This window comes from Lepidochelys kempii, chromosome 10 (assembly GCF_965140265.1).
Source record: "Lepidochelys kempii isolate rLepKem1 chromosome 10, rLepKem1.hap2, whole genome shotgun sequence".
Taxonomy (NCBI): domain Eukaryota; kingdom Metazoa; phylum Chordata; order Testudines; family Cheloniidae; genus Lepidochelys; species Lepidochelys kempii.
Window position 1 is genome coordinate 51515536 of NC_133265.1, and position 24683 is coordinate 51540218.

The 24683-nt window shown below is 44.5% G+C and overlaps 1 protein-coding gene across 2 annotated transcripts in view; it reads left to right on the forward strand.

Moving 5' to 3' along the window:
* Positions 1-24683, forward strand: part of DAPK2 (death associated protein kinase 2) — an 89851-nt gene that overhangs the window by 35328 nt on the left and 29840 nt on the right. For both annotated transcript variants that reach the window (XM_073303561.1, XM_073303560.1), the window contains exon 3: positions 10515-10736. In XM_073303561.1, coding sequence (XP_073159662.1) covers positions 10515-10736 — 222 coding nt within the window. The remainder of the gene's footprint in view (positions 1-10514; positions 10737-24683) is intronic.

The window sequence follows — 24683 nt, forward strand, 5'->3', positions numbered from 1 at the left end:
GCCTAATAGATAGTTTCTGAAGTTTCTTTGTCCTAGAGCAGAGGTGGGCAAACTATGGCTTGCAGGCCACATCCGGCCCGCGGGACAGTCATGCCTGGCCCCTGAGCTCCCAGCTGGGGAGGCTCGCCCCAGCCCCTCCCGCACTGTCCCCTCTCCCCTGTAATGGTGCTGCCGCGTGGGCAGCGCGGCTTGTGCTTGCCCACCTCCCAGCCCTTCCAGTAAGCCTGACTTGCCACTCTGAGCAGCATGGTAAGGGGGTGGGGGGAGGGAGGGTTGGATAAGGGGCAGGAGGTCCCGGGGGACAGTGAGGGGACAGGGGGGCGGTTGGATGGGGCAGAGGATCGGGGAGGGGGGCGGTCAGGAGACAGGGAGGGTTGGATTGGGATGGGATCCCAGGGGGTTGGGGGGTCCCGGGAATTGGGGGGACAGGGAGCAGGGAGGGTTGGATAGGGGGTGGAGTCCTGGGGGGCAGTTAGGGATGGGGGTCCCAGGAGGGGGTGGTCGGGGGCCGGGGTGTGGCTAGGGTTGGGGCAGTCAGGGGCAAGGAACAGTGGGGATTAAGTAGGGGGCGGGGTCCTGGGGGGTCTGGGAGGGGGTGGTCAGGGGACAAGGAGCAGGGAGGGTTGGATGGGTCAGGTGTTCTGAGGGGGGCAGTCAGGGGTGGGAAGTGAGAGGGGATGGATAGGGGGTGGGGGCCAGGCTGTTTGCGGAGGCAAAGCCTTCCCTACCCTGCCCTCCATACCCTTTTGCAACCCCGATGTGGCCTTCGGGCCAAAAAGTTTGCCCACCCCTGTCCTAGAGGTTAAGTTATTAACGTAAAAAATCATAAGTATTTTCTCTCTAAAAGATTAAATACCTTATTCAAATTTATATAATTCCTTTCCATCCACATAGATCTCAGATTACATTTTAAAAACTGCACACACTATATCACTGTGTAATTCCTTTGACCACTGCAGATATGCAGCCGCTGCTGGGGTGAAATGTAGCAAGTGTTTAACAGCACAGTACAGCCTATGTAAAAATAACTGTGTGTTCTGGCACAGGTGATTTGGTTTTAATGGGTTTGTCTTTGTATTTGCACAGAGATCCATAATATGGAGTAGAGACATTTCTTTGATTACAGATTATCTTTGGTCAAGCGTTCCCATTCAATGTTATTGATTTGGCGGCTTTATCTTTTGGGGATATTCTCTTGGAGAATAAATGTGTAAAGAAATTGCAAAGAAAAAGACGTATATATTTATGGTATCCCTTCCCAAGCTTTCTGTTGCATGTAAATCTACAGTTTAAGTTTTTTATTCTTCTGATATTCGAAGTTCACTTGAAGTCCCTAGGCCCAGAATGTGACTGAACTGTGTTAAAGCCAGCTGGCTGGCATACCAAGCATAATTGCTTTAACTCAGCTTCTATCTTTAGAGAAGTGCACATCTGAGCAGGAACTGGACCACAGTAGGAAGTTAAGTGTAACCTTGCTAAACATAATAAACAAAACACACACAAAAAAGTAAGTGGGGGAAGGTCATCTTTGCTTCCCTAAAAAGGCACGTTTTTCTGTCTCTACCACAGTTTATTGAACTTTACCATGTGTAATATCACTACATCAGGCAGAGGTAAAATGCCAAAATTACTTACAACTACACATTGTTGCTTATCATAACTCTGTCCCTTAGTCTGACGCACTCTGTTTGTCCTCAAGGGGAAAGGAAAGAACAGCCTGTTCAGGCGTGTCAAGGGAAACTGGGACGTTCAACTTTCTGCACCTGTTGTCACTAAAAGGCCCAGTAGGGTTACCCTGTGGTGCCATTCAAATGGAGGAAGGGTCAGAAAAATTACTGGAAAATTGTGCTTTGCTCAACATATTTTGTGTGCTCTCTACATACGTCCTGAGCTCTATCTGCTGGCTTTACAGACCCTCTGCTGAACTAAATTACTATTAGCATTTCTTTACAGACCCTCTGCTGAGCTTACTTGCTGTTAACATCTCTGAATAAAAAAGTGAGCTGAGTTCTGGTCTGCCTCGTGCAACGACAGAATTGTCAGCCATGTTCTGACTCCAGAAGTGGAAACGGAAGGAAGCCCAGCTCAATGCTTGTGTCCAAGATTGAGTTTGCAGGGCGGATGACACGAGAACTCAGCTTCGTGACTTGTAGGCTGGGCTGGGCATATGTGGATAGAAAGGTATTGAGAGAAAATAAAAATGAGAGTGATTACCATTATTATTGGTATGACAGTAGTGCCTGGGGGGCCCAAACTGAAATCCAGGCCCCTTTGTTATAGTCAATGATAATTATGTTATCATTTAGTTTGAGTTTAGTAGTAGTTGCATTTTACAGATGTGGAGCTGACACACAGATGCTGTGACTTGCCCACACAGGGTCACACCAAGGTCACTCAGGAAGTTTGTAGGGGAGCAGAGGTTTGAACCCAAGTCTCTGCCTAGCACCCTAACCATGGACTATCCTCCTTCTCCTCAGTCCCAGCCCATTGCCTTAACTGCACAATCTCTCATTTTCTGACTACAGTCAGACTGTAAGAGGTGTTTTCTTTTGGCTTTATATCACATCTTTCACTGGTATACCAATGTCTAGAAGCCCCTGTCAGTGGATTCCCGACTATCTTACAGATATTCCTAATCATAGCATTTTTAAAAAACAAAATATAAAAACAGTAACTTAATCACTTCCAAATGTATGTTTGTGATATTTGAACTAAAAAAGTTATCTGCTCTTCTCAAATCACAAGAGGAGTCAGCTGCCTGACAGCCCCATCCCACAAACAGGGAAAGAGGGTCTGGCTGGGACACCGTAGCTAACAGTGTCTTTTCAATATTATTCGTGCATTTTGCAGCATTTCAGGCCGGCCACTCTAGGAAGCAGTATTCCTGGAATAGAAGAAGAAGGGCGGGGGGATGCCATCCCATATGTATATTTACATCTTATTAGAAAGGCTATTTTTATTCTAATGTTTCATGGTGATGTTACTGTTGTTAGCATTGCTGTCTGCCTTCTTGGGATGCCACAAAGCGTTTCGTTCACTCCACTCAGTTTAAGATTACCCCTCCGAGACCAGAATTAAAAATAACCATTAAAAAAGAGCAAACCAAACTGGTGGTATCAATCATTCTGGTCTTTTTGTTGCCCACAAACTATAGGATGATAAAATAAACTGCATTTTGTACTCATCTAAATTTTGCTTCTGAAATGGAATCTAAATACGTTAAGCACTGTCAATGTTCCCTCTAATTTTTTACATCCATGTGCGGAATGAATTTTGTTATGTGGAGGTGATGTGTGGTGGGGGTGGGGCTGAGGGGTTTGGAGTGTGGGAGGGGGCTCAGGGCTGGGGCAAAGGGTTGGAGTGTTTGGGGGGGTGAGGGCTCCGGCTGGGGGTGCAGGCTCTGCGGTGGGGGGTGGGGCTAGGAGTGAGGGGGTTTGGGTGCAGGCTGCCCCAGGGCTGTGGTGGGGAGACAGGACTGCAGTACTGCTGTCCAAATATTTGAGGAATGCAACAAACTTCACTAGTTTAAAAAAACATTAGCAAATGTCTGTCTCTGGGATTATATTGCGTGTGTGCTGTTCATATTGCAATGTAGGACTTCAGTCATCCTTATTTCACTGATGCACTAGGAAGTGTGGGCTTGTGTTAAAGCTCTTGGCTAGAACTCGGGAGATCTGGATTCATTTATCAGGTTTGCTAAAGATTCTGTGCTAAGGTAAGTAAATGGCTTAATCTAACTGTGCTTCAGTTCCATATATGTAGGTCATATTTCCTTTCTTCTAGCCCTTGTCTTGTCTATATTGCAAGCTCTTTGGGGCAGGCAACTGTTTCTTACATGGTGCATGGGAGGAAGGGCTGTTATTTTGGTCAGGGTCACAAGGAAATACTGTAGTACCAGGGTTTTTTTCTGACTGTATGCTGTCATTTTTTATGATCGTTAACAAGGAAGCTAGAGCACATTCCTGGCGGTGAATGTCAACTGCTGTATGATGAGAGGAAATCTCTTTGATGTCATAAAAGATAATTTTATGGGGTTTTGCAAGAAATATGTACTTTGGGTAACTGAGACACAGGTTCTGTCAGTGTGTAAGGAGAGCAACGGGCTGGCTTTTATAACCATTGACTGAGATTATTGTGCTCTCGTCTTCCCCCGCCCTCCCTCCAACTCTTAGCTCGTGCCTTAATATAATGAAGAATATCCATTCCTTAGAAAAGAATGAGCTGGTGGTGCAGAAAATCATTAAACACTAGCTGCTATTTTGGGCCATTCATCTTCAAGAATGGTCCAATAATGCTCTGATTGTCCACTGATACTGTAATGAAGACGCATGGGATCTTGGCAACAAGTATATATAAAGTGGATATATTTGCACCATATAGCAAGAAGCAGGGAGTGGGGAAGGGGATTAACACTTGATGTTAATGTAAGAAAAAACCTGAAAAGGTTTCCGGGTCAGTGTATGTATATGGACTATTCATAATGTCAGTGCTATTACATCAACTTTTTCTGAACATCTCTGGCTAACCAATGGTGTATTTGGCTCCTTTATGCTTTCTCTTCATTATTTTCATCCTCTTTTCAACTGTCTCAAGCCCTTGGACTGTCCCAGTACTCAATAAAGTCCATGTCTCAGGAAGCCATAATTTAATTTTTTTTTGTAATAGTCAGCACCCCCCTGGATTATAAATACCTATTGGAAAACAATTTTTGTGCTGTGTAACTGATAACTTGAAAGATTTTTTTAAAAAAAAACAACTCCAAGCTACCCAACACCACTGTTTTATTTAGGATACGTACAAGAGTGTGTGGTTTGTACACACCTGAATCAGTGGTTACATAGGTTTCAGAGTAGCAGCTGTGTTAGTCTGTATTCGCAAAAAGAAAAGGAGGACTTGTGGCCCCTTAGAGACTAACCAATTTATTTGAGCATAAGCTTTCGTGAGCTACGGCTCGCTTCATCGGATGCAACATAGTGATTTCTCTTCCCAGAATTGTACTAATAAAATTGATGACACAGCCCTGAAGACAAGGAAGTAAACAAAACTAGTGCTACTTTCAAATTCCTTTAGAAACACATGATCAAACAATCCTGCCTGGGAAAGAATATTCTGGTAGATGATTCCTGGAGGATTTAATAGAAATTAAAACTATCAGGTTCTATAGAAATCACTCTAGACAACCTACAGGGTTTATTGGGGGATCAAATCTTGTAATAGAATTTTTAAAGTAACCTATGGTATTCTATAGCAGGAATCTCATTCTCTATTAAGTTCTGTTGTGAGGATTTTGCATAATGGTAAATTAAAGAAGGGAGAACTTTAACACTAGTAGTCTGTTGTCAAAATTCTTTAAGCAGGTGGTTGTAGATTAGTGTAATCATACATCAGGTCTAATGCACTAAAAGTCTTCTAAATAAATAAATCTTCTAGACCACACCAGAAATGTTTGGAATGGCTCTAAGGTTCATAAACATATCAATATGTTTTTATAAGAATCTGAAATTAGTGAGTGAGATTTTACCCCATACTACCGAGGCATTCCAGGGCAAGCTAGGGTCAAGGGAAGGTTTTAACTCTTGGTTTCCTTGCCTTTTGTAGATTTAAGACTGACTCCAAATAGCTGTTTCTGTGTTAATTATGTAAGGTTCTTAGAGTGTTTCATTATCAGGTAGTGAATACAATTGCAGTGTGTGATTGCAGACTGTGATGCAGTGTGCATAATTTATATTCCCAACTGCACTTGCATACAAGCCAGTGAAGGATATAATAATGTTGAAAATCACTGCAGCTCATAGCTTCTCCAATGTAAGTGAAAGCCTGTAATCTTAGGTGTTTGCATTCATAAACCAGTCGGAGAACACTTCAGTCTCTCTGGTCACTAGATTTCTGACCTAAAAGTGGCTATTCTTCAACAAAAAGACTTCAGAAACAGACTCCAATGAGAGACTGCTGAATTGGAATTAATTTGCAAATTGGATACAATTAACTTAGGCTTGAATAGAGACTGGGAGTGATTGAGTCATTACACAAAGTAAAACTATTTCCCCTTGTTTATTTACACACACACACACACCCCACTGTTCCTCAGATGTTCTTGTTAACTGCTGGAAATGGCCCACCTTGATTATCACTACAAAAGGTTTTCTCCCCCTCTCCCTCCTCCCCCCCTGTCCCCCCCCCCGTCCCCCACTGGTAATAGCTCATCTTAAGTGATCACTCTCCTTACAGTGTGCATGATAACACCCATTTTTTCATGTTCTGTGTGTATATAAATCTCCTCACTGTATTTTCCACTTTATGCATCCGATGAAGTGAGCTGTAGCTCATGAAAGCTTATGCTCAAATAAATTGGTTAGTCTCTAAGGTGCCACTAGTACTCCATTTCTTTTTGCAAATATAGACTAACACGGCTGCTACTCTGAAACCTGCATTTAATGAGTATGTTTGTGATTGTTATCAGGAGATCCTTGCACAGAGCGTAGTCTGTAAGCTCATAGTAGAAACTATGGAACTACCTGCAAGCTTGGGATATAGTGCCCTAAATGAGGATATACCTGATATTGAACAAATACATTTGGGCCAGGATCCTACCCATTTGTGATCAGTGGGTTGCTCAAAGTTATAGTGTGCCAGCACAAGGGGGAGTGGATGCTGCTCATGGGTATAAGTGAAGTGAAGTGCTGGGTATTGTCTTTTATTCTGTGCAGTATGAAATCTTGCATCCCTTCTCTTGCAAGTACACAGTATGAAAATGGGGCAGGGCACGAGCAGAGAGTGGGAGTTTCTGAAGAGATACAGGTTTAAGCTTGATCCTCCTCTTATTAATGAGACCATAGCTCTGAACTCCTCTGTAGTCTATTAAGCATGAGTAATTATTTTGTCTTCACAGAAGTGCTCTCATTAATGCAGGATCAGGTTCTCCCTGCACACACTATTAGAGCTGACTGGACCTGAGGATAACAATTCTGTTTCATAGGAACTTTCAAGATTTTAAAACTTAGTTTTGCCAAAAATGTTCCAACTGACTCTGCTTTCTATACAAGTCACCATTTTTTATGCCTCTTGTGCTTGGATGGAACACCAAGCCTTTGATGTTAACCACAGATCCAAGCCTCAGGTGGCTTAATATTTTGTATCCCTATAATGGAATTCATTTGTCAATATCCCAGCACATATACAACAGCACATTATCTAAACATTCATTCTACTTTTCCCCCAGCCATAAATCAGTATCAATATTTTATGAATTCCAGTGAGGATGCAATTATGTAAAAAAAGGTAGCTGCTAATACTGGGAAGTGAATTTCATCCTGTACTTTCCACATGATTGCATTGTCTCACGAGGTCTCCATGTAACAGCAATGTGTTGCTGATAATGAAAAGATCAATAAATATTCCTGAAAGCACCATCATCTTGGAGAAGACCCTGAGATGGCCTATTTAATAGTTATAAAAGAACTTTGTTTAGGTGTTGTCGATTTGTATAAAAGATCAGCATTTTCACCAGTAGAGAAAACTTAACTCTCTGCTGAACTAAGTGATGCCAGTAAACGAATTAAACTCACGATGAGTGGAGTAGACTGACCACTTCCTCTTTCTAATTGTAGCTGAATTCCCTGCAGCCTCATATGGAGGTATATCTGAATCTGGTGAAATGATACCTATTTAGCACTGTAATTTAAACAGAGTTACTGGTACTGGCTAGAAGAGCTGTGTGAATCCTCGTCCTTTTGGTTGGCAGAGGTTTGTGCCAGCATTTTATCTGGCTTTATCCTGCTCTTTCTTCCCCCTCTTGCCCCAAGTTCAGCTTTGAGTTTTGGTTTCACAAAATCTGAGTGAAAGAACCTAAAATGTGAGAGATTTGTATCCAAACTAAACAACTTTGCACAAATTTTGTGTGGAACCTTAAATCTGGCCAGGCTTGTGAACTTCAGGGACCCTTTTGATGAACCTGTCTGAATTTGAAGTTTGTAATGAAACCTAAAGTTGGGCAAGGTTCACTTGGTTTCAGATGTTGTTGTTGTTAATATTTTTCACAGACCTATCTATCAACCATGGTTTTGTGCACAAGGTTAACATATGCTCATACACATGTGCTTGCTGCTTTCTCTGCTTACTATGAATAGTGCAAATTTTCATCAAGCCAAATAATAATAAGTAATAAGCGTTTCCATTTAAATCCCCTACGTTATCCTTGGTTAAAAGCAACCCATTTTTGTCACAGCACATTTTTTAGTCTGTTTTTCAGATCCAGTTGAAGTGACAGTCTGCTACATCCTACATAAGCCGTGTTAGTAATTAAAGGCAGCTGATTTTAAGAGGAATCTTGCTAGCTTGCCAAATGCCATTTATTATTGTTGCTAGGTGAAAGCCCATGGTGCTGTACGGGTGGAATTTGTAAAATGTAAAAAAAAAAAAAAGGGGGGGGGGGGGGGAGCTGAGAAATTAAAAATTGGATAGTAACAGTCTGAGAGTCCCAGTGACGATTGACCCTGGTGATATTCTAAACAAAAAGCTCTCAGCCATGCTTGTAGCTGTTTCCATTGCTTCACACTGATTCAACAGGCATTCTAGGCTTTGGAGTGACACTCCTGGAAACATCTATAGATTATGAATAATAATTCTATTTTGGTAGCACCCAAATGAAGTCAAGACCCCTTTGTGTGAAACACTGTAAAACACATATTGAGAGAGTTCCTGCACTAAATGCATAAAATCTAAATAGAGAAGACAAGTAGGAGAAAATAAGTGTAATTCCCATTTATTGATGGGGAAACTGAGGCATAGAAAGATTAAGTGATTTGACCAGGGTAATACAGGAAATCTGTGGTATAGCCGAGAATTGAACTTGGATCTCCGGAGTCCCTCCATTGGCTTAACCACAAGACCATCCTCCTTCTATGTTTCTCTATTAAAAAACTTTGAGTAAACATCAGTGGCTTATGTACATGTTCTGTACAGACTAACTGCATAGTCCAAGGCTATCCCCTTGCCTTCCTATCCTGCTTTGTAAACTTCTTATGTTTTTTGCATGGCTAAGCATATATATATATATACACACACACACGCATACTCACACACCACTGATTTCTTTGTCCAGAATAAGTTGTTAGAACTGAACTGGTCAGAGAGTCACATGAATAACCCCTCCATCTTGTGCAATATTCCTGCCTTGGACATGATCTTTCACTTTGTCCAGTTATGAGAAGCTCTCATAAAGAGAAACGAAATGGAACTACTATCAGCTGTGCACCCAAAGTGGCAGCTCTGTGGTCTAACAATGCGTCTTGCAGGAGCTAACTGAGGAACTGAGTCGGTGATAATGACCTCATGCAGGTTAAAATGAGGAGTTCCCCTGCCCTTTCCTGTTAAAGGAAATGTCTCATTTCACAAGGCTCCCATCATGTAAATGAGACTGAAACATGTAGGACATTATACTCTGTATTAGTGATCTGATCTCCAAGTGTTTCCTTTTTATGGGATGGGAGAAAATATTAAATTTGGGACTGGAATGATGACCTCTACATCTAGCAGCTGCTGTCAGGAAAAGTCTGCTTGCAACTGCAAACAATTGCCTGCCGTTTAAAAGTTTGATGCAGTGAATTAGACTATTGTCCTGCTAAGTATTAGGGAAACATTCTTCTTAGTTTAAACTGACATTAAGAAACTTGCATAGTTTCAAATAACATTGAGAGCCAGATTTTCAAGCCGAGTGCAATAATGTGTGTGGACCAGCATCTTCCACACACAAACTTGCACTTGTACATGCAAACTGGGCACTTGTCTCTAACTTTCCAATTACAAAGGCTGATGTACTCTTTGAGCCTTCTGAAAATTACACCCTACAGGTCTGACACAAATGTGTGTAGTAGGTATTATCTACCCCTCCAGAGCATCAGACGGCATTCTGTATTTTGTGTACTTCAGTTCCTGAACTTCACTTAGCAAATGAAGGGCAGTTTGGACTCACTTTAAATTTTCTAGTTTTTGATGACTTGAGCTCTCAGACCTTGATAATTTAAAAAATTTCTTTGATGATTGTATCTAGGACCCTCCCTTCCATTCAGACAGGTTACTTTGTTTTGCATGGTCTAAAGCACTTCATTAAAGTATGGTGAATGCAGAACGTACAATTTATTAACCCAATCCTGAAAATTGTTACTGTAGCAGTAAGAATAAGGATTCAGAGTAGCAGCCGTGTTAGTCTGTATTCGCAAAAAGAAAAGGAGTGCTTGTGGCACCTTAGAGACGAACAAATTTATTTGAGCATGAGCTTTCGTGAGCTTCCGATGAAATGAGCTGTAGCTCATGGAAGTTTATGCTCAGATAAATTTGTTAGTCTCTAAGGTGCCACAAGTACTCCTTTTCTTTTTAGTAAGAATAAGGGTTATTCACCAAAGGATTTGCAGGTTCAGACCCTGTCTATGCAAGCTAATTCTGGGAGCTTCATGGTATTGCCCATGGGATTTGTGAAAGCTTTTAGTGTAATTGCTGTTATAACTTTGTCCTTACAGTGGCCAGTTTGCAATAGTGAAGAAATGCAGAGAGAAAAGCACTGGAGTGGAATATGCTGCCAAATTCATTAAGAAGCGTCAGAGCCGGGCCAGCCGCCGGGGGGTGAGACGTGAGGAAATTGAGCGGGAGGTGAACATTCTGCAGCAGATCCTGCATGCCAACATCATCAAGCTGCACGACGTCTATGAGAACAGGACAGATATGGTCCTTATCCTCGAGCTGTGAGTAGAGTGATTTCCTATCCTCCGCTGTAGGATGAGGCAAATAGGAACAGGAAAGAGCTGTGGAGGCCTCCTGAGCACAGGAGTGTTCTTAAAATGGAACTGCTTGGCCATAGGGCTAGAGAAACCAACAGCAGACCTAGGCAGAAAAATAGAATGAGGTCACCAGTAAACAGCCTCCCCTGAATAAATCAGCACACGCTCTAGAGACAGATGTGCCTGTTAGTCCTCTCGGGTCACTGCTGCAAAAAACCATGGAGTCCTGTTGGTTTGTGAACACAGAGATTACCTAATGTTTGCTCACTGCTGGCCTAACACGTACATTTAGAGGAAGTGCAAGTATCTCTAACAGGGTCTTCTTCATTTCCTCTCCTGCTCTGCCCACCCCAAGAAACATCCAATGTTCATCCACCCCTCAAATGCTCTGCATCCTCTTGAGGCTCTACAAAAGAAAACTTTAGTTTACAGCTGATGCCTCGAGCCCTAGAGCTCTGATGGCTCTGGGGCACTAAGCATTGCCTGGCACTGTTCTCGCCTCCCTAGCACCAGCTCTGCCTTCACTCTTTTCACTCGTGGAGTTGAGAATGGGTGAGCCGGTGATGGGAATCTGATTATAGACAAATGTGTCTGCTTCTCCCTTGGTTGGAGAGTTGGGGGCGGGGAAGGAGGGAGGAAGTTAATTGTGGGTATGGTGGGAGTTGAAGCATGGAGGAAGGCACATGTTCTAAACCTGTCAGAATTGTTAGGGAGACAGGCAGAAGTTTGGACCAGTTTGTAATGTTCTCCAACCTGTTAGCCCATCCCTTATTAAGGTTTTACACAGTAGTAATATAATCCCAGCCCTGTCACCAGTACACACTTGGTACTGTGTTTGTAGCCCATTGCTGACTGGTTTGATAAGGTTGAGCTTATTGTAGTGCCCCAGGTAGCACTGTGTCACTTGCCTTATCTGGCTTTTTTTTAATTAGATGATTCTTTCAAAGGTTTCTTAAAGCAGAATTGTCTAATAAACAAATAATCTCAAAGATTATAAGGAACCCAATGGACCGGGGTAAAGCAAGGATCTGTTGTATTAATTTAGATGAAATAAAGGTGCCCAAATAGTCAAAAATGTTAACATGATCTTGGTATTGTCCAACATTAAACAGTTTTAAACAAGGTTCAGGGTTGGGTACACAGAGACCTCAGCCTGCTTAGTACCATGGCAAAAACATTATTAGAAATCCTCTTTAACCTTTTATTAAAGATACAAGAAAGAAAAACAGAAAGAAAAAGCATTTGAAATGTAAAGCATTAAATAACTATTTCATTTAACACCATCCCATGTTCCTTTTTCTGTTAGCTGTAGAGAGTCTTTAGAGGGGAAAAATCCTTGTCTGACAGTGGTGTTAAAGACAGTGGTAACTGTCCTTTTGTGGGGAAAAAAGAAGGTAATTGAGATGGGCTGGAACTGCTGCTGCTGCTGTTAAAGTCTAGTCCAGTCTCCTAGAAGGCAAAACAAGACAAACACACACGAAAGGGGAGAAAAAAGAACAGCAAAGACAGAAAATGCAACTTCTGTCTCTGATGTTAACTTTCACTTGCAAGTTTGCTGCTGGAGAAAGACAGACACAGCACCCGGTCTTATTATGCACTTCGAGACCTGGCAAACTTGTACTGGTATCGGACTGTTTCGGGCATTTGTTTTACCTGTCTTTTTGGTCACAGGCTTGCAGTAATGTTGCAAAATTTGCAGTCTTGGCCAGCTAAGCTAGACTTGTAATAGGCAGAAGGAAGAAGGAGAAGGATAGGAAAGAGAAGAAATAAATTGGGGAAGGAAAAGAACCCACTGGAAGAGAGAGCCAGGGATGGGGAACTAAAGGGTATTGCAAAAATAGCCCATTGGCTACTGCCTGTAGCAAAAATCCCCCACGACTGGAGACGGGACACTAGATGGAGAGGGCTCTGAGTTACTTCAGAGAATTCTTTCCCAGGTGTCTGGCTGGTGGGTCCTCTCCAATACTCAGGGTCTAACTGATCGCCATATTTGGGGTCAGTAAGGAATTTTGCCCTGGAGCTGGTTTGGCAGAGACCCTGGTGGGGGGGAGGGTTTACCTTCCTCTGCACTTGCAGGTTTAAACTAGTGTAAAAGGCGGATCATGATTTGAGGACTTAAGTAACTCAGCCAGAGGTTAGGGGTCTATTACAGGAGTGGGTGGGTGAGGTCTGTGGCCTGCAATATGCAGGAGGTCAGACGAGATGATCACAGTACTCCTTTCTGAACTTAAAGTCCATGAGTCCATAGCAGTGAGTCTCAAAGCCCAGGTCAACTGACTCAGCCTCTCAAGGTTTGTGCTACAAGGCTAAAAATAGCAGTGTAGAAGTTCTGGAGCCTGGGCTTTGAAACCGGTGAGGGGGTGGATCTCAGAGCCTGTAGTCCAAGCCCAAACATTCACTCTAATATTTTAGCTCTGTAGCATGAGCCCCACAAGCCCAAGTCAGTTAACCTGGTCTCTGAGACTTGCTACAGTGGTTCTTTTATTTTGCATTGTTGTCATAGTGTCAGTCCCAGCTGGTGTTCAGGAATTAGCCGGAGCAGTGCTCATCTGGCTCCCTCTTTCTGGCCTGGAGTGGTCAGAACATCTCTCAAGATTAGAACAAAGGTCCAGGGTCCCAGGAAATGGTGGGGGTGGCAGCCATGATGGTGACGCTCATTCCTCCTCCTCCTTTCAGTCAGCCAGTGTCATGCTAGCCAACTTTTCCCTCCAAAATATCTTTCTGAGGATCCCAAAAGGGAATGATGGGCAGGATAGCCCATCCTCTCATTGTTTTGTTAATCAGTAAGGCCTAGCTTCTGACACACCAATTTTGATCCGTTAATTTCTGGTCCCATGCTTCTCTGGTTTAGCAGGCATGGTCTTAATGCAGTCCTTGAATTATATCTGTAGGCCTTCTTGTATAGGCTAATTAAGTTTCTTTGTCTCCCTTTTGTACTTTTTCCCATCAAAATGTATTGTTATAAGTCATTGTGTCATTTACTAAATGTTCGTTCACTCCTTACAGTAGAACTCACAATTAGGGCAAATGGGTAGGCCCAGTCATTACAACAGATCCTGTTTGCATGCATCCCTTAAATGAACTGATCAGATGATATGCACCGCAGAGCCAACAGTATGCAGATAGCATATAACTCCTTATCTTTCACCATGTATGACCACACCAGTACCACCAAGACAGCCCCATGCTTTAGGATGAGATCAGCTTATTGATGAAGAACCGCTGGTTGAAGCTGAGCCATAACAAGACAGAGGTGATGCTGGTGGGCATATGAAAGCATTCTGAAGAGGTTTGCAGCCACAATGCAGTCAACTTTAGCTGAAGGGTCACACCCACAATTGGTCAATTCAGTCCATAGTTTAAGAGTACTCCTGTATTCCTTGCTGAAACTAAATTCTTGCATAGCAGCATCTGAGAGTAACACTTAATACCATCTAGTTAGCTAAGAGAGTCTGTCCCATCCTGGAGAATGATAACCTGGCCTCAGTTATTCATGCCTTAGTCACTTCTTGGCTGGATTACAGCAATGCGATATATCTGGGCATGAAGCCATCAGCAATTAGGAAACTCCAACAAGTACAGAACGCTGCAGCTTGTCTCCTCAGCAACTCAGACTCTCACAAGCACCTCAAAACTGTCCTCTGTTCTATATTGACACTTCTCAAAGAATATTAAGTCAAGTTTAAGGTGTCTGTCCTTATTTTCAAGGAGACAATTAGATGCCTTAACTATTTTACGGCCCAATTCTGCATCGCCTCCAGTGTATCACATGCGTGTGGCTTTGGAGTCAAATCCTTGGGTAAACTGCTGCAGTGTGTCTGAAGTTTAACCTGATGAAGAATCAAGGACAATAGAATTGCTGTGAAATCCTATTAATAAGTAAAGCTTGTCTCCCATGATGCATTGTGATGATTCAACTAGAGGACAGACTGCAGTGCATCTTGGGAGCTGTAGTCCTGCCAGGGAGCCTGGCCAATAGAGGAAAATGGAGAGCATAAGGTGCCTGCACTAAAGCTCTCATGATGCACTGCAACAACTCCAGCAAACACCAATTTGATGTTGAAGTGACCCAAAACAAAATATTTTGTTTAGATTTTTCCACAAAAAAATTTGATTTTTCAGAAATTGCATTTTCAATTGAAAACTCCCAATGAGCTCGATTTAATTAGCCTTTTGTGGTGCTCTGCCCCACCATGTGGCAGACCTGTGTACAGTGTGACATGCACTTTTGCTCCTTGAGTCAGCAGGAGCTGGTAGTGCTGCAGAGAAAGTGTCTCTGGCCAATGAGTGGGAACGCCTGTGTCTGACTGGGGTACAGGTGAGGATGAAGGTAATGGGCAAAAGAGGTTGTGGTTGTTTCTGTCCTTAACCAGAAGGATAATATCCAGAACAGCAGGGGGGAAATGCAGATCCTTAGGGTTCTGCAGCTTCCTCACACAAACAACCTCCTCCCCCAAGAACCAGTTGCACAGATTGTGTAGAACGTACTCTTCATCTAGTGTGTGACCTAAAAGGAAAGAATGGTTTGCAAAACAAGGCAAAGCATCATCTGGCTTCAGATGTTGCTTTTTAATGCAGACCAGTTTGTGCTGTTTAAAAGGACTGAAAACAATTTGACTTCTTCACCTGCTTCTTGGCTTGGATAACAACAAACTTTTACTTGTGTGTCTGTATGCTTTACCAATGTACAGCAGCGGCAGGCTGGCGGTGCGCTTGGGAATCCTGTTAGCAAAGCCTTGAGTGGGAAGCATTCATGTGGCATGGCTTAGAACTCTGAGTTTGCATTCAGGGAGTTGCCTTTATGTGTAAGGTTAATCATAATGTCATCAGCAATCCCTCGATGTAAGGTTAATACTGCTGACAATAACAGAGTGCGAAAATCCCTCTCATGGGATTTTATTCATTAAAGAATTGTCATTTTAATGGGGTTCGTTCAGGATAGTATCAAAATTCCTAGTTCCAACAGTAACCAATAAATAACCAATAAATTAGCTGTACATCTTCTGATCCAGTGGCACTTAGGACCTTCCCAATATTAGGGGCTTTATCTTATGTACGCAGCTGTGCCCCCTGAGTCCCACTCCCCGGAAAAGTGTCCCAATTTTTCACACTTGCAATCTGGTCCCCCTAGTGGTGCTTTACCCATTGATCTAGAAATACTTCTCCCAAGGCAACATCTCTGGATACAAAATGACAGCGGGATCCAGCCAGCTATTTCTAACACTGCATTGCCCTTCCTACACCAATGGAAAATGAGTCCAAACAGTTGATGTAGCCCCATTTTGTAGATGGGTTGGGTGGTACTGTATGCCTTTCTATGACACACATTCTTCTGCCCATGTTAATTTCTGCTTCCCAGTGACATTGTCACTGTATGTGTGACAATTTGAAACTGAAATGCCTCGGCTTCCTGGCCTTAGATTATAAACTCTGCAGGGCTAGGAACTTGTCTTACACTGTGTGTGAGGTGCCAGGTAATTTTACAGTGCTCCAGGAATGATTAAGTTGTTTGGGTTATATACTTGGGCTGGGTAGGTGGGTGGTTTGGTTTGTGAAGCTGGTAGTAATCTCAAGGTGAGCACCACAGACATGCAAATAAATGTCAACATAAGGGATTTCCTTCCCTTTGTATAGCACAAAACAGGGCAGGGAGAGAGGTGAAGACAATGTAGAGGAGAAATGTCCTTCCACAGCCACGCCACGGGAGCTCAGTTTTTGTAGCAATGGGGAGGACTTGGGCATTCACTACTCGGTACAGCATGTCCGCCCCTCCAACCCAGTCTGGGCAATGTAACACGTAATGCAAAATGACCTAAGCAGCAGGAACTCTCTCTCCCCGTGTCACTGCAGCTTGCTGTGAAGGCGAACAGAGGCCGAGGTTTGGTAGGAGGCCTGCCAATGACATCCCAGCAGAGCACAGTACTGTTCTTGCAGTACTACTGTGGAAACATAGACAGACAGACACACAATACAGCTACGTCCATACAGCAGCGACAATGTTGTCCAGGATAGTCCACTGTACAAAGCTGGGGGACGGTATTAAAAAAAGTAGCTGATCAAGCAATTTGACTGACCAAATGTACGTAAGTCTTGGGTACTATTGAAAATCATCCCCTAAATGTGTCACTGTGACCTTTTTCAGATACATCCTGTGACTGTGCAAACAGCTCACCGCATAATGGTGTGAAATTCTCCACAGGCTGAATCTGACAACTAGCAACATTAAGTGGTCAAATGCTGCTGATTTTAGTGGCTTCCAAGAGTGTCTGTTCCATCTCAGTACTATTCGTCAGCCACTCTGACGTGCTGTAAATGGTATGACATTGACTCAGAACAAGCCAGTCATCACAGCTTAAAGATCCACAGAAACACCAAGTCCGTGCTGTACTGCCTTTGTTTGAGCTGAGCACAGTACATGTCTGTTTCTCCCCAAATTTAAGAGATTTGCTATCAATTTGCTGGTTTCAATCTCATTTTCAAGAAAATTTTGCAACTGTTTGTTGTCAATTACTGAGCCAAAAGAAATCCCCCACTCCCAAAATGTTCTGTTTTTTTACAACAGGGATGGGAGATGCTCAAAGCATCTGGGCTTGTCTACACACAAACTGGAGGCACAATAACTAAATCAGTTTGAGTTCAACCTTTATTTATTTGGGTGCAAGTCTGTGAGTAGCCCCTCTTATTTCAGTGTAACTCAAGTTGGCAAACAGATGTAGTTATTTCAGAGCTGGTGTGCATGTGTAGACAAGCACTCAGAATCATCAGAGTTCAATGGAGCAACAAGGGAGTATGTCAAAGGCCAGCCCCTTAAATCTATTCTAAAAGGTGCCACTTTGAGGAAGCAGAAACCTTATCCCACAGGGAAATGGGGAACTGTAATGAGTGTCTGGCCATGCTCCTGATCTAGGGAAGCTGACAAATGATAAGCAGGGGAAAGCAGAGAGTGGAAGAATTGAATGTGCGTATCCAATATCCTTGATTGCAGGGCTGGCGGGGGGAGGGGATACAGTGGTTGGGGGAGGGGACTAGCTCCTCCTCCCTCCATAAAAATGTTGGGCGTGGGTCTGATGTATGTTTCTGCCGCCACAATATTTTCCATCCACACAATATCTCATGGAGGGAAGAGCAGGACCCGGCTATGTTTCCACCCCACATGCGTGCACTGGGGCTTGAGGGGAGAGCGGGATGCAGAGAAGCGGCTGGAGAGGCCATTGGGATGGGGTGAGGGACAGTGTACTGGCACATGGGCAGGGGGCTTCAGTGTACAGGGCAGTAGGGAGGGGTCCACAAGGCACCATCTGCTGAGGAACTGCTATAGGAATGGCAGGAGGAACTGCCCGGATGCCCATTCCCAACCTGAAGCTGGCTGTCCCCACCCAGTCTCAGTAGCTCCCCTTGCTCTCCCTTGTACTCCACCCAATTCCACCCCACCCCATCCCTCCGTTTGATTTATTGACAGGGTATTTACAGGAGGATCTCCAGTACCCTGGGGAGAGAGGTGAACCTATCCCCAACCAAAACTTGCTGGCTCAGCTGTGGCCATGGCCCCCTCCTATAGCAAATGTGACTGCTGCCGTTCCTCCTCTGCAGAATATGTTCCATCGAAGACAAGGGGACAGGAAGAACACTGCTAAGTCGGCAGCTGATCCTTTTTACGTGCAGCTCAGCAGTTCCGCAACATGCCCTTGCACCTGGAGGTCACCCTGGGGCTGCAGCTCTTTGTTCCGTTTCCTTCATTCTTGGCCTCTTGGGTCCTGCCAGCTCTCAGCCCTGAAACAACAGTCTGTGTTTGGGGTGGGTGTTGAAGTCTGTGTACATACAACAAAATGATCAGCTGTTTCCAAGGGATAAGCGGATAGCATCATTCCATTCTTACTAGCTTTTGCTGGAATAGCCTCATCCTTCACAACAAGGATAAGGTGCCAGCTGCTAAATGTGGAAGTGAAGAAGCTGTGTGGAGGGAAAGACTGGGGATGTTCTTCTTGGCTAGGGTTCTTAGGGCAGACAGGGAACTCAGTCTGATGTGTGTGGCACCAGTTTGAAAAATACAATCATACAGATATCCCAATGTTGTAATGTATCAGAGGGGTAGCCATGTTAGTCTGGATCTGTAAAAGTGGCAGAGTCCTGTGTCACCTTATAGACTAACAGACGTATTGGAGCATAAGCTTTCGTGGGTGAATACCCACTTCGTCAGATGCATGTAGTGGAAATTTCCAGAGGCAGATATAAATATGCAAGCAAGAATCAGGCTAGGGATAACGAGGTTAGTTCAATCAGGGAGGATGAGGCCCTCTTCTAGCAGTTGAGGTGTGAACACCAAGGGAGGAGAAACTGCTTTTGCAGTTGGCTAGCCAGTCACAGTCTTTGTTTAATCCTGAGCATAGGTTACATTGGTGAACGTGCAGGTGAATGAACCGGTGATGGTTAGGTCCCGTGATTCTCACCAGCAACTACACACTGCACCATAGTAACTCTAACTCAGGAACCAATCCATGCAACAAACCTCGATGCCAACTCTGCCCACATATCTACACCAGCGACACCATCACAGGACCTAACCAGATCAGCCACAACCATCACTGGTTCATTCACCTGCATGTCTACCAATGTAACCTACGCCATCATGTGCCAGCAATGCTCCTCTGCTATGTCCATCGGCCATACTGGACAGTCCCTACGTAAAAGGATAAATGGACACAAATCAGATATTAGGAATGGCAATATACAAAAACCTGTAGGAGAACACTTCAACCTCCCTGGACACACAGTAGCAGATTTAAAGGTAGCCATCCTGCAGCAAAAAAACTTCAGGACCAGACTTCAAAGCGAAACTGCTGAGCTTCAGTTCATTTGCAAATTTGACACCATCGGCTCAGGATTAAACAAAGACTGTGACTGGCTAGCCAACTGCAAAAACAGTTTCTCCTCCCTTGGTGTTCACACCTCAAATGCTAGCAGCGGGCCTCATCCTCCCTGATTGAACTAATCTCGTTATCCCTAGCCTGATTCTTGCTTGCATATTTATACCTGCCTCTGGAAATTTCCACTACGTGCATCTGATGAAGTGGGTATTCACCCACGAAAGCTTATGCTCCAATACGTCTGTTAGTCTATAAGGTGACACAGGACTTTTTGCCGCTTTTACAAATGTTGTAATGTGTATCTGTGTGTTGTGGTACAAAAGAGTAAGTGTGTTGAGAGCATTTTGCTGTGGGTTCACCTGTGGCTGTCTAAAGGCACTGTTTTCAGAAATGTTTGGGAAATCAGGTGCAGCTGGGAAGGAGTAGGTTCTTCTGCCATTGTGTCTCTTTGAGCTCCAAGTTAGGTGATATATCTCTTACTGAACTAACAAAGGTAGTTTCCCCCTTCAGGTAATGTTTGGGTTCAAGGTACCGTTCTTTCCTTAGAGAAACATGGACCGAATGGTTGAAACACAGGTCTATTAGTCCGGGGACTTGGATTCTAGTGTCACTTGTGCAACTGACTTACTATATCACCTTGGACAAGTTACTTAAACTCTCTGTAATGTGGGGACAATTCTTTCCTACCCTATCAGGGTGCTGGAGATTAAATCATTACTGTTTATAAAGTACTCTTTGCTTCTTAGAGGATGCTATATTCCTGTGGTGTTTTTTTTGTGTTGAACTAGCTCTGTGAGGGGTTTTAGTTTTCACTACCTCACAAATCTTCCGTTAAATGTTTGTTTTGCCTTTGTATGCTCTACCTCAGAAATTTTCTCTCCACAGTCTAATTCCCTAAAGTCACAGTCTGTACCAAGCTCAGTGTAAATTACAATGAAAAAGGAAAATCCAGAAAAGAGGAATTATTTCAGCATACATCTACAGTTCCCATTCTCAAAAGCTTGGCAGTTTCTTCAGCGTCAACCAAGATTCTGTTAATGGATCGTGATATTACTGACATTCCTGTTAGTGCAGACGGTGCTAATGTTGTGCGTGTTCTAAATGCATAAACATTCAGGATGGGTGCAGTGAGAGCTAGTGGGGAGATCATGCGGAATAAAGTATCCTGTGTAGGCAGTCAACCCTTTTCTGAGATTTTTTTGTATTATTGTGATGGGGTATACCAGACCCTCTGAGGCTCACTGCTGGAGGCCTCATGGTCCTGCCACACCCTGCCCCCAAAAGCAGGCAGTGGAGAGGGTCCTCTAAGCTTTCTAGAGTGGCTGTGTGGGACACAGTAGTGTCGTGAGGTAGTCATGTCGGAAGCCAGGGAGAGTGAGAAGGAGCCCTGAGATGGTTGCAGGGACTCCATCAGGACAAGGCCCTGAGGTAAAGCTGTAGATGGCACAGGGCCACGGGGAAGTGGCCCAGAGAATTAGAGCGGCAGCGTGACTTAGATAAAGGGACACAGCAGACAGCTGCTATCTACAGGGTCCCTGGATTGGGACTCAGAGAAGTGGGTGGACCTGGGTTCCCCCCCAACCCCTATTAGCCACTGGCCTGAACAGTGAGACACCCCAGAGGGGGGGATTGAACTATAGTGGCCCGACTGGAGGACTGGAGCCAGGAAGCCCCAAGAGGGTGAAGACATTGTTTCCAGAAAGGGAGCCCTGGGGCGCTGCTCTGTCCCAGAGGAGGGACAGTCAGAGAGAGAGAGAGAGTGTGCAGGCATGCACTCGGCCAAGGGGGCACTCACAAGAGGCGAGGGCACCCTGTTACAAAGCAGCTGCACCAGAGGTGGACTGATGCCCACGCTCACTTTTCCAGGCCAAGTCGTCCTTGCTGAGTGGACTAGCAGGTTTCACGGAAGAAAAGCCCATAGAAAGAATGTGTGTTCAGACTGTCAAATTCCAGGAGAGTTCACGACAGAGGCCCAAAACAGCTACTTCCTGGTGACAGGCATTGCCTGTGTGCAGTTTGTCTCTGTTCAAGGAAATGGGACTTGTGTACATTTGGTAAACAAACAAATTGCTCCAAGAAAATATGTGACATTCCTTTCTCCTCCCACCATCTATGCAGATCTATTCCAGGCCCCTCTAAACTGATCTACAGGGCCTTAAAATCTGCTACTACTTGCCAATGTTCCCCTGCTCCTGAAATGTTCAATGTAGAAGGAAAACTGTCTGTTCAATGTAGAAGGAAAACCTACCTGGCATGGTGTCAGTGCTTAGGTTGGCTTTGTTAAACATCACCTAAAAGGAAGACAGAAGATCAAATGAGAAAAGACTGTATGGTGAGGAGATTGAGACTAGTAGGAAGAAGGAGCAAATGCAGCTATTGAAACCATAGTTGTATCAGACTCCTGGGTCATATGAAGTTAATTTTTGTCTGCCAGCAATTTATTCATAAAAGCAAAAGTTTTGCGCGACTCCTTCCCAGATCAGTATGCTCCATGTCGTGCGTCCTACTGCTTATGATTCCGACCATGAGGAAGCTCTGAAATACAACTGATAATCATCCCTGCTCAGCGCCAGTTAACATTTGTAAGTCATTGGCAGGGCCATCCGTAGGAGGGTGCAGGGCCTGGGACATTAGAAACTTGGCGCATATCTGCCGGGTGGTGCTCCCCCCTCCCCTGCTCTGCCCAGGCACCACCCCAACTCCACCCCTTCCCCCAAAGTCCCATCCCCCCCCCCCCCCCGCCTCTTCACATTCTGCCCCCACCCTGCCTCTAGACAAATTGGAGGATTGGGCCAAAAGAAATCTGATGAGGTTCAACAAGGACAAGTGCAGAGTCCTGCACTTAGGACAGATGAATCCAATGCACCGCTACAGACTAGGGACTGAATGGCTAGGCAGCAGTTCTGCAGAGAAGGACCTAGGGGTGACAGTGGACGAGAAGCTGGATATGAGTCAACAGTGTGCCCTTGTTGCCAAGAAAGCCAATGGCATTTTGGGGTGTATAAGTAGGGGCATTGCCAGCAGATCGAGGGACGTGATCGTTCCCCTCTATTCGACATTGGTGAGGCCTCATCTGGAGTACTGTGTCCAGTTTTGGGCCCCACACTACGAGAAGAATGTGGAAAAATTGGAAAGAGTCCAGTGAAGGGCAACAAAAATGATTAGGGGTCTGGAACACATGACTTATGAGGAGAGGCTGAGGGAACTGGGATTGTTTAGTCTACGGAAGAGAGGAATGAGGGGGGATTTGATAGCTGCTTTTAACTACCTGAAAGGTGGATCCAAAGAGGATGGATCTAGACTATTCTCAGTGATAGCAGATGACAGGACAAGGAGTAATGGTCTCAAGTTGCAGTGGGGGAGATTTAGGTTGGCTATTAGGAAAAACTTCTTCACTAGGAGGGTGGTGAAACACTGGAATGCGTTACCTAGGGAGGTGGTGGAATCTCCTTCCTTAGAAGTTTTTAAGGTCAGGCTTGACAAAGCCCTGGCTGGGATGATTTAGTTGGGATTGGTCCTGCTCTGGGCAGGGGGTTGGACTAGATGACCTCCAGAGGTCCCTTCCAACTCTGATATTCTATGATTCTTCCCTGCCCAGTTCTGCCCCTTTCCCCAAGCGTGCTGTGCCCTCACTCCTCCGCCCTCATCCCCAGCACCTCCTGATGCTGTGAAACATCTGATCCGCGGTAGGTGCTGGGAGGAAGCGGGAGGCGCTGATTGATGGGGCCCGCTGGCAGGCAGGAAGCACTGCGGGAAGGGGGAGGTTCTGGTAGGGGAGGCTCCTCCTCGACCCTCCCTCCCCCCCCGCCTGCCACTCACCTTCCTGCTCGTCTCCTCACCCCGCTGGCCTACCCGCCTCCCACCTCACCTCCCCGCTTGCAGGGCCCCCCAAAGCATGGGGCCCGGGGAAGTCACCCTGATTCGCCGTACCCCAGGGACGGCTCTGGTCATCGGCTTTGGAAGAGCTGAATACACTTCATTGCCCACAGCAACCACACAGGCTAAGAAATGAGCTCACGCCCAGTTCTCTGTTGTGTATTTTAACAGTGCTTTCATCGAGTTCTTGTTTGCACTTGACTTTCTGGGGCAGCTTTTATAGCCGTGCCCAGAAAATCCCTTGCTTGTTTGGAAGAGGGTGGAATGGGAGTCATAGTCACATCACAAAAAATACTGCATAGGAACCTGAGCTCAGACAAAAAGAAAAGGAGTACTTGTGGCACCTTAGAGACTAACAAATTTATCTGAGCATAAGCTTATTTGTTAGTCTCTAAGGTGCCACAAGTACTCCTTTTCTTTTTGCGGATACAGACTAACATGGCTGCTACTCTGAAACCTGAGCTCAGACAGGTGATTGCATATGACCCTGCTGCTAAACAAATCAGCAGTAGGCAGGAACAGCTATAAAAATCATATTGCAATCAAGCTACTTCTGTGCTGCTGCTCCAGCATATTTAGCTTCAAGCATCTGAGGCCTCCAGCCCTTGGTTCTTTTAGTGATATGTTGTTTGATCAGTGATGCCAGTGGCTTATTTTCCATAGTAACTGCTGGATCCTGAAATCTTTGCTCAGTGCTGGGTTCTCAGTAGGAGGCCTTGAGTGAGTAATGACAGGATCAGGCAGGCCCAAAGGCACTCAGTATTCGTGCTGTGTACTACAAGTGATGAGCTGAAAGAGGAATATCATAGTATAAATATCAGACCTGTAAAATAATAGCACTAGAGATGTTGGCTAAGTCATTATGTTGATCTTCTGCCATGTTGCAATATAGAAAACAGTCCCGAGGCTTATAATATAAGAAAACAAAAATGGCCGCAGAATTCTTGTCTGGGGTAAATATTTTTTTACTATTGGTCTGAAAGGTCATAATTGTAAGTAGATTGTTATTTTCACATTTCCTTGTTTGGGGGAAACAGCTTACAGTATCTTCCAGGCTTAGTTAATTTGCTTATTTAAAATCTGGCACAAAATAAAGGTTTCTCTGTCAGGTACATGTCAAACAAGCATTCTCATAAGAGCACTAATAGGTCTTTATCTATGTCCTGGGATA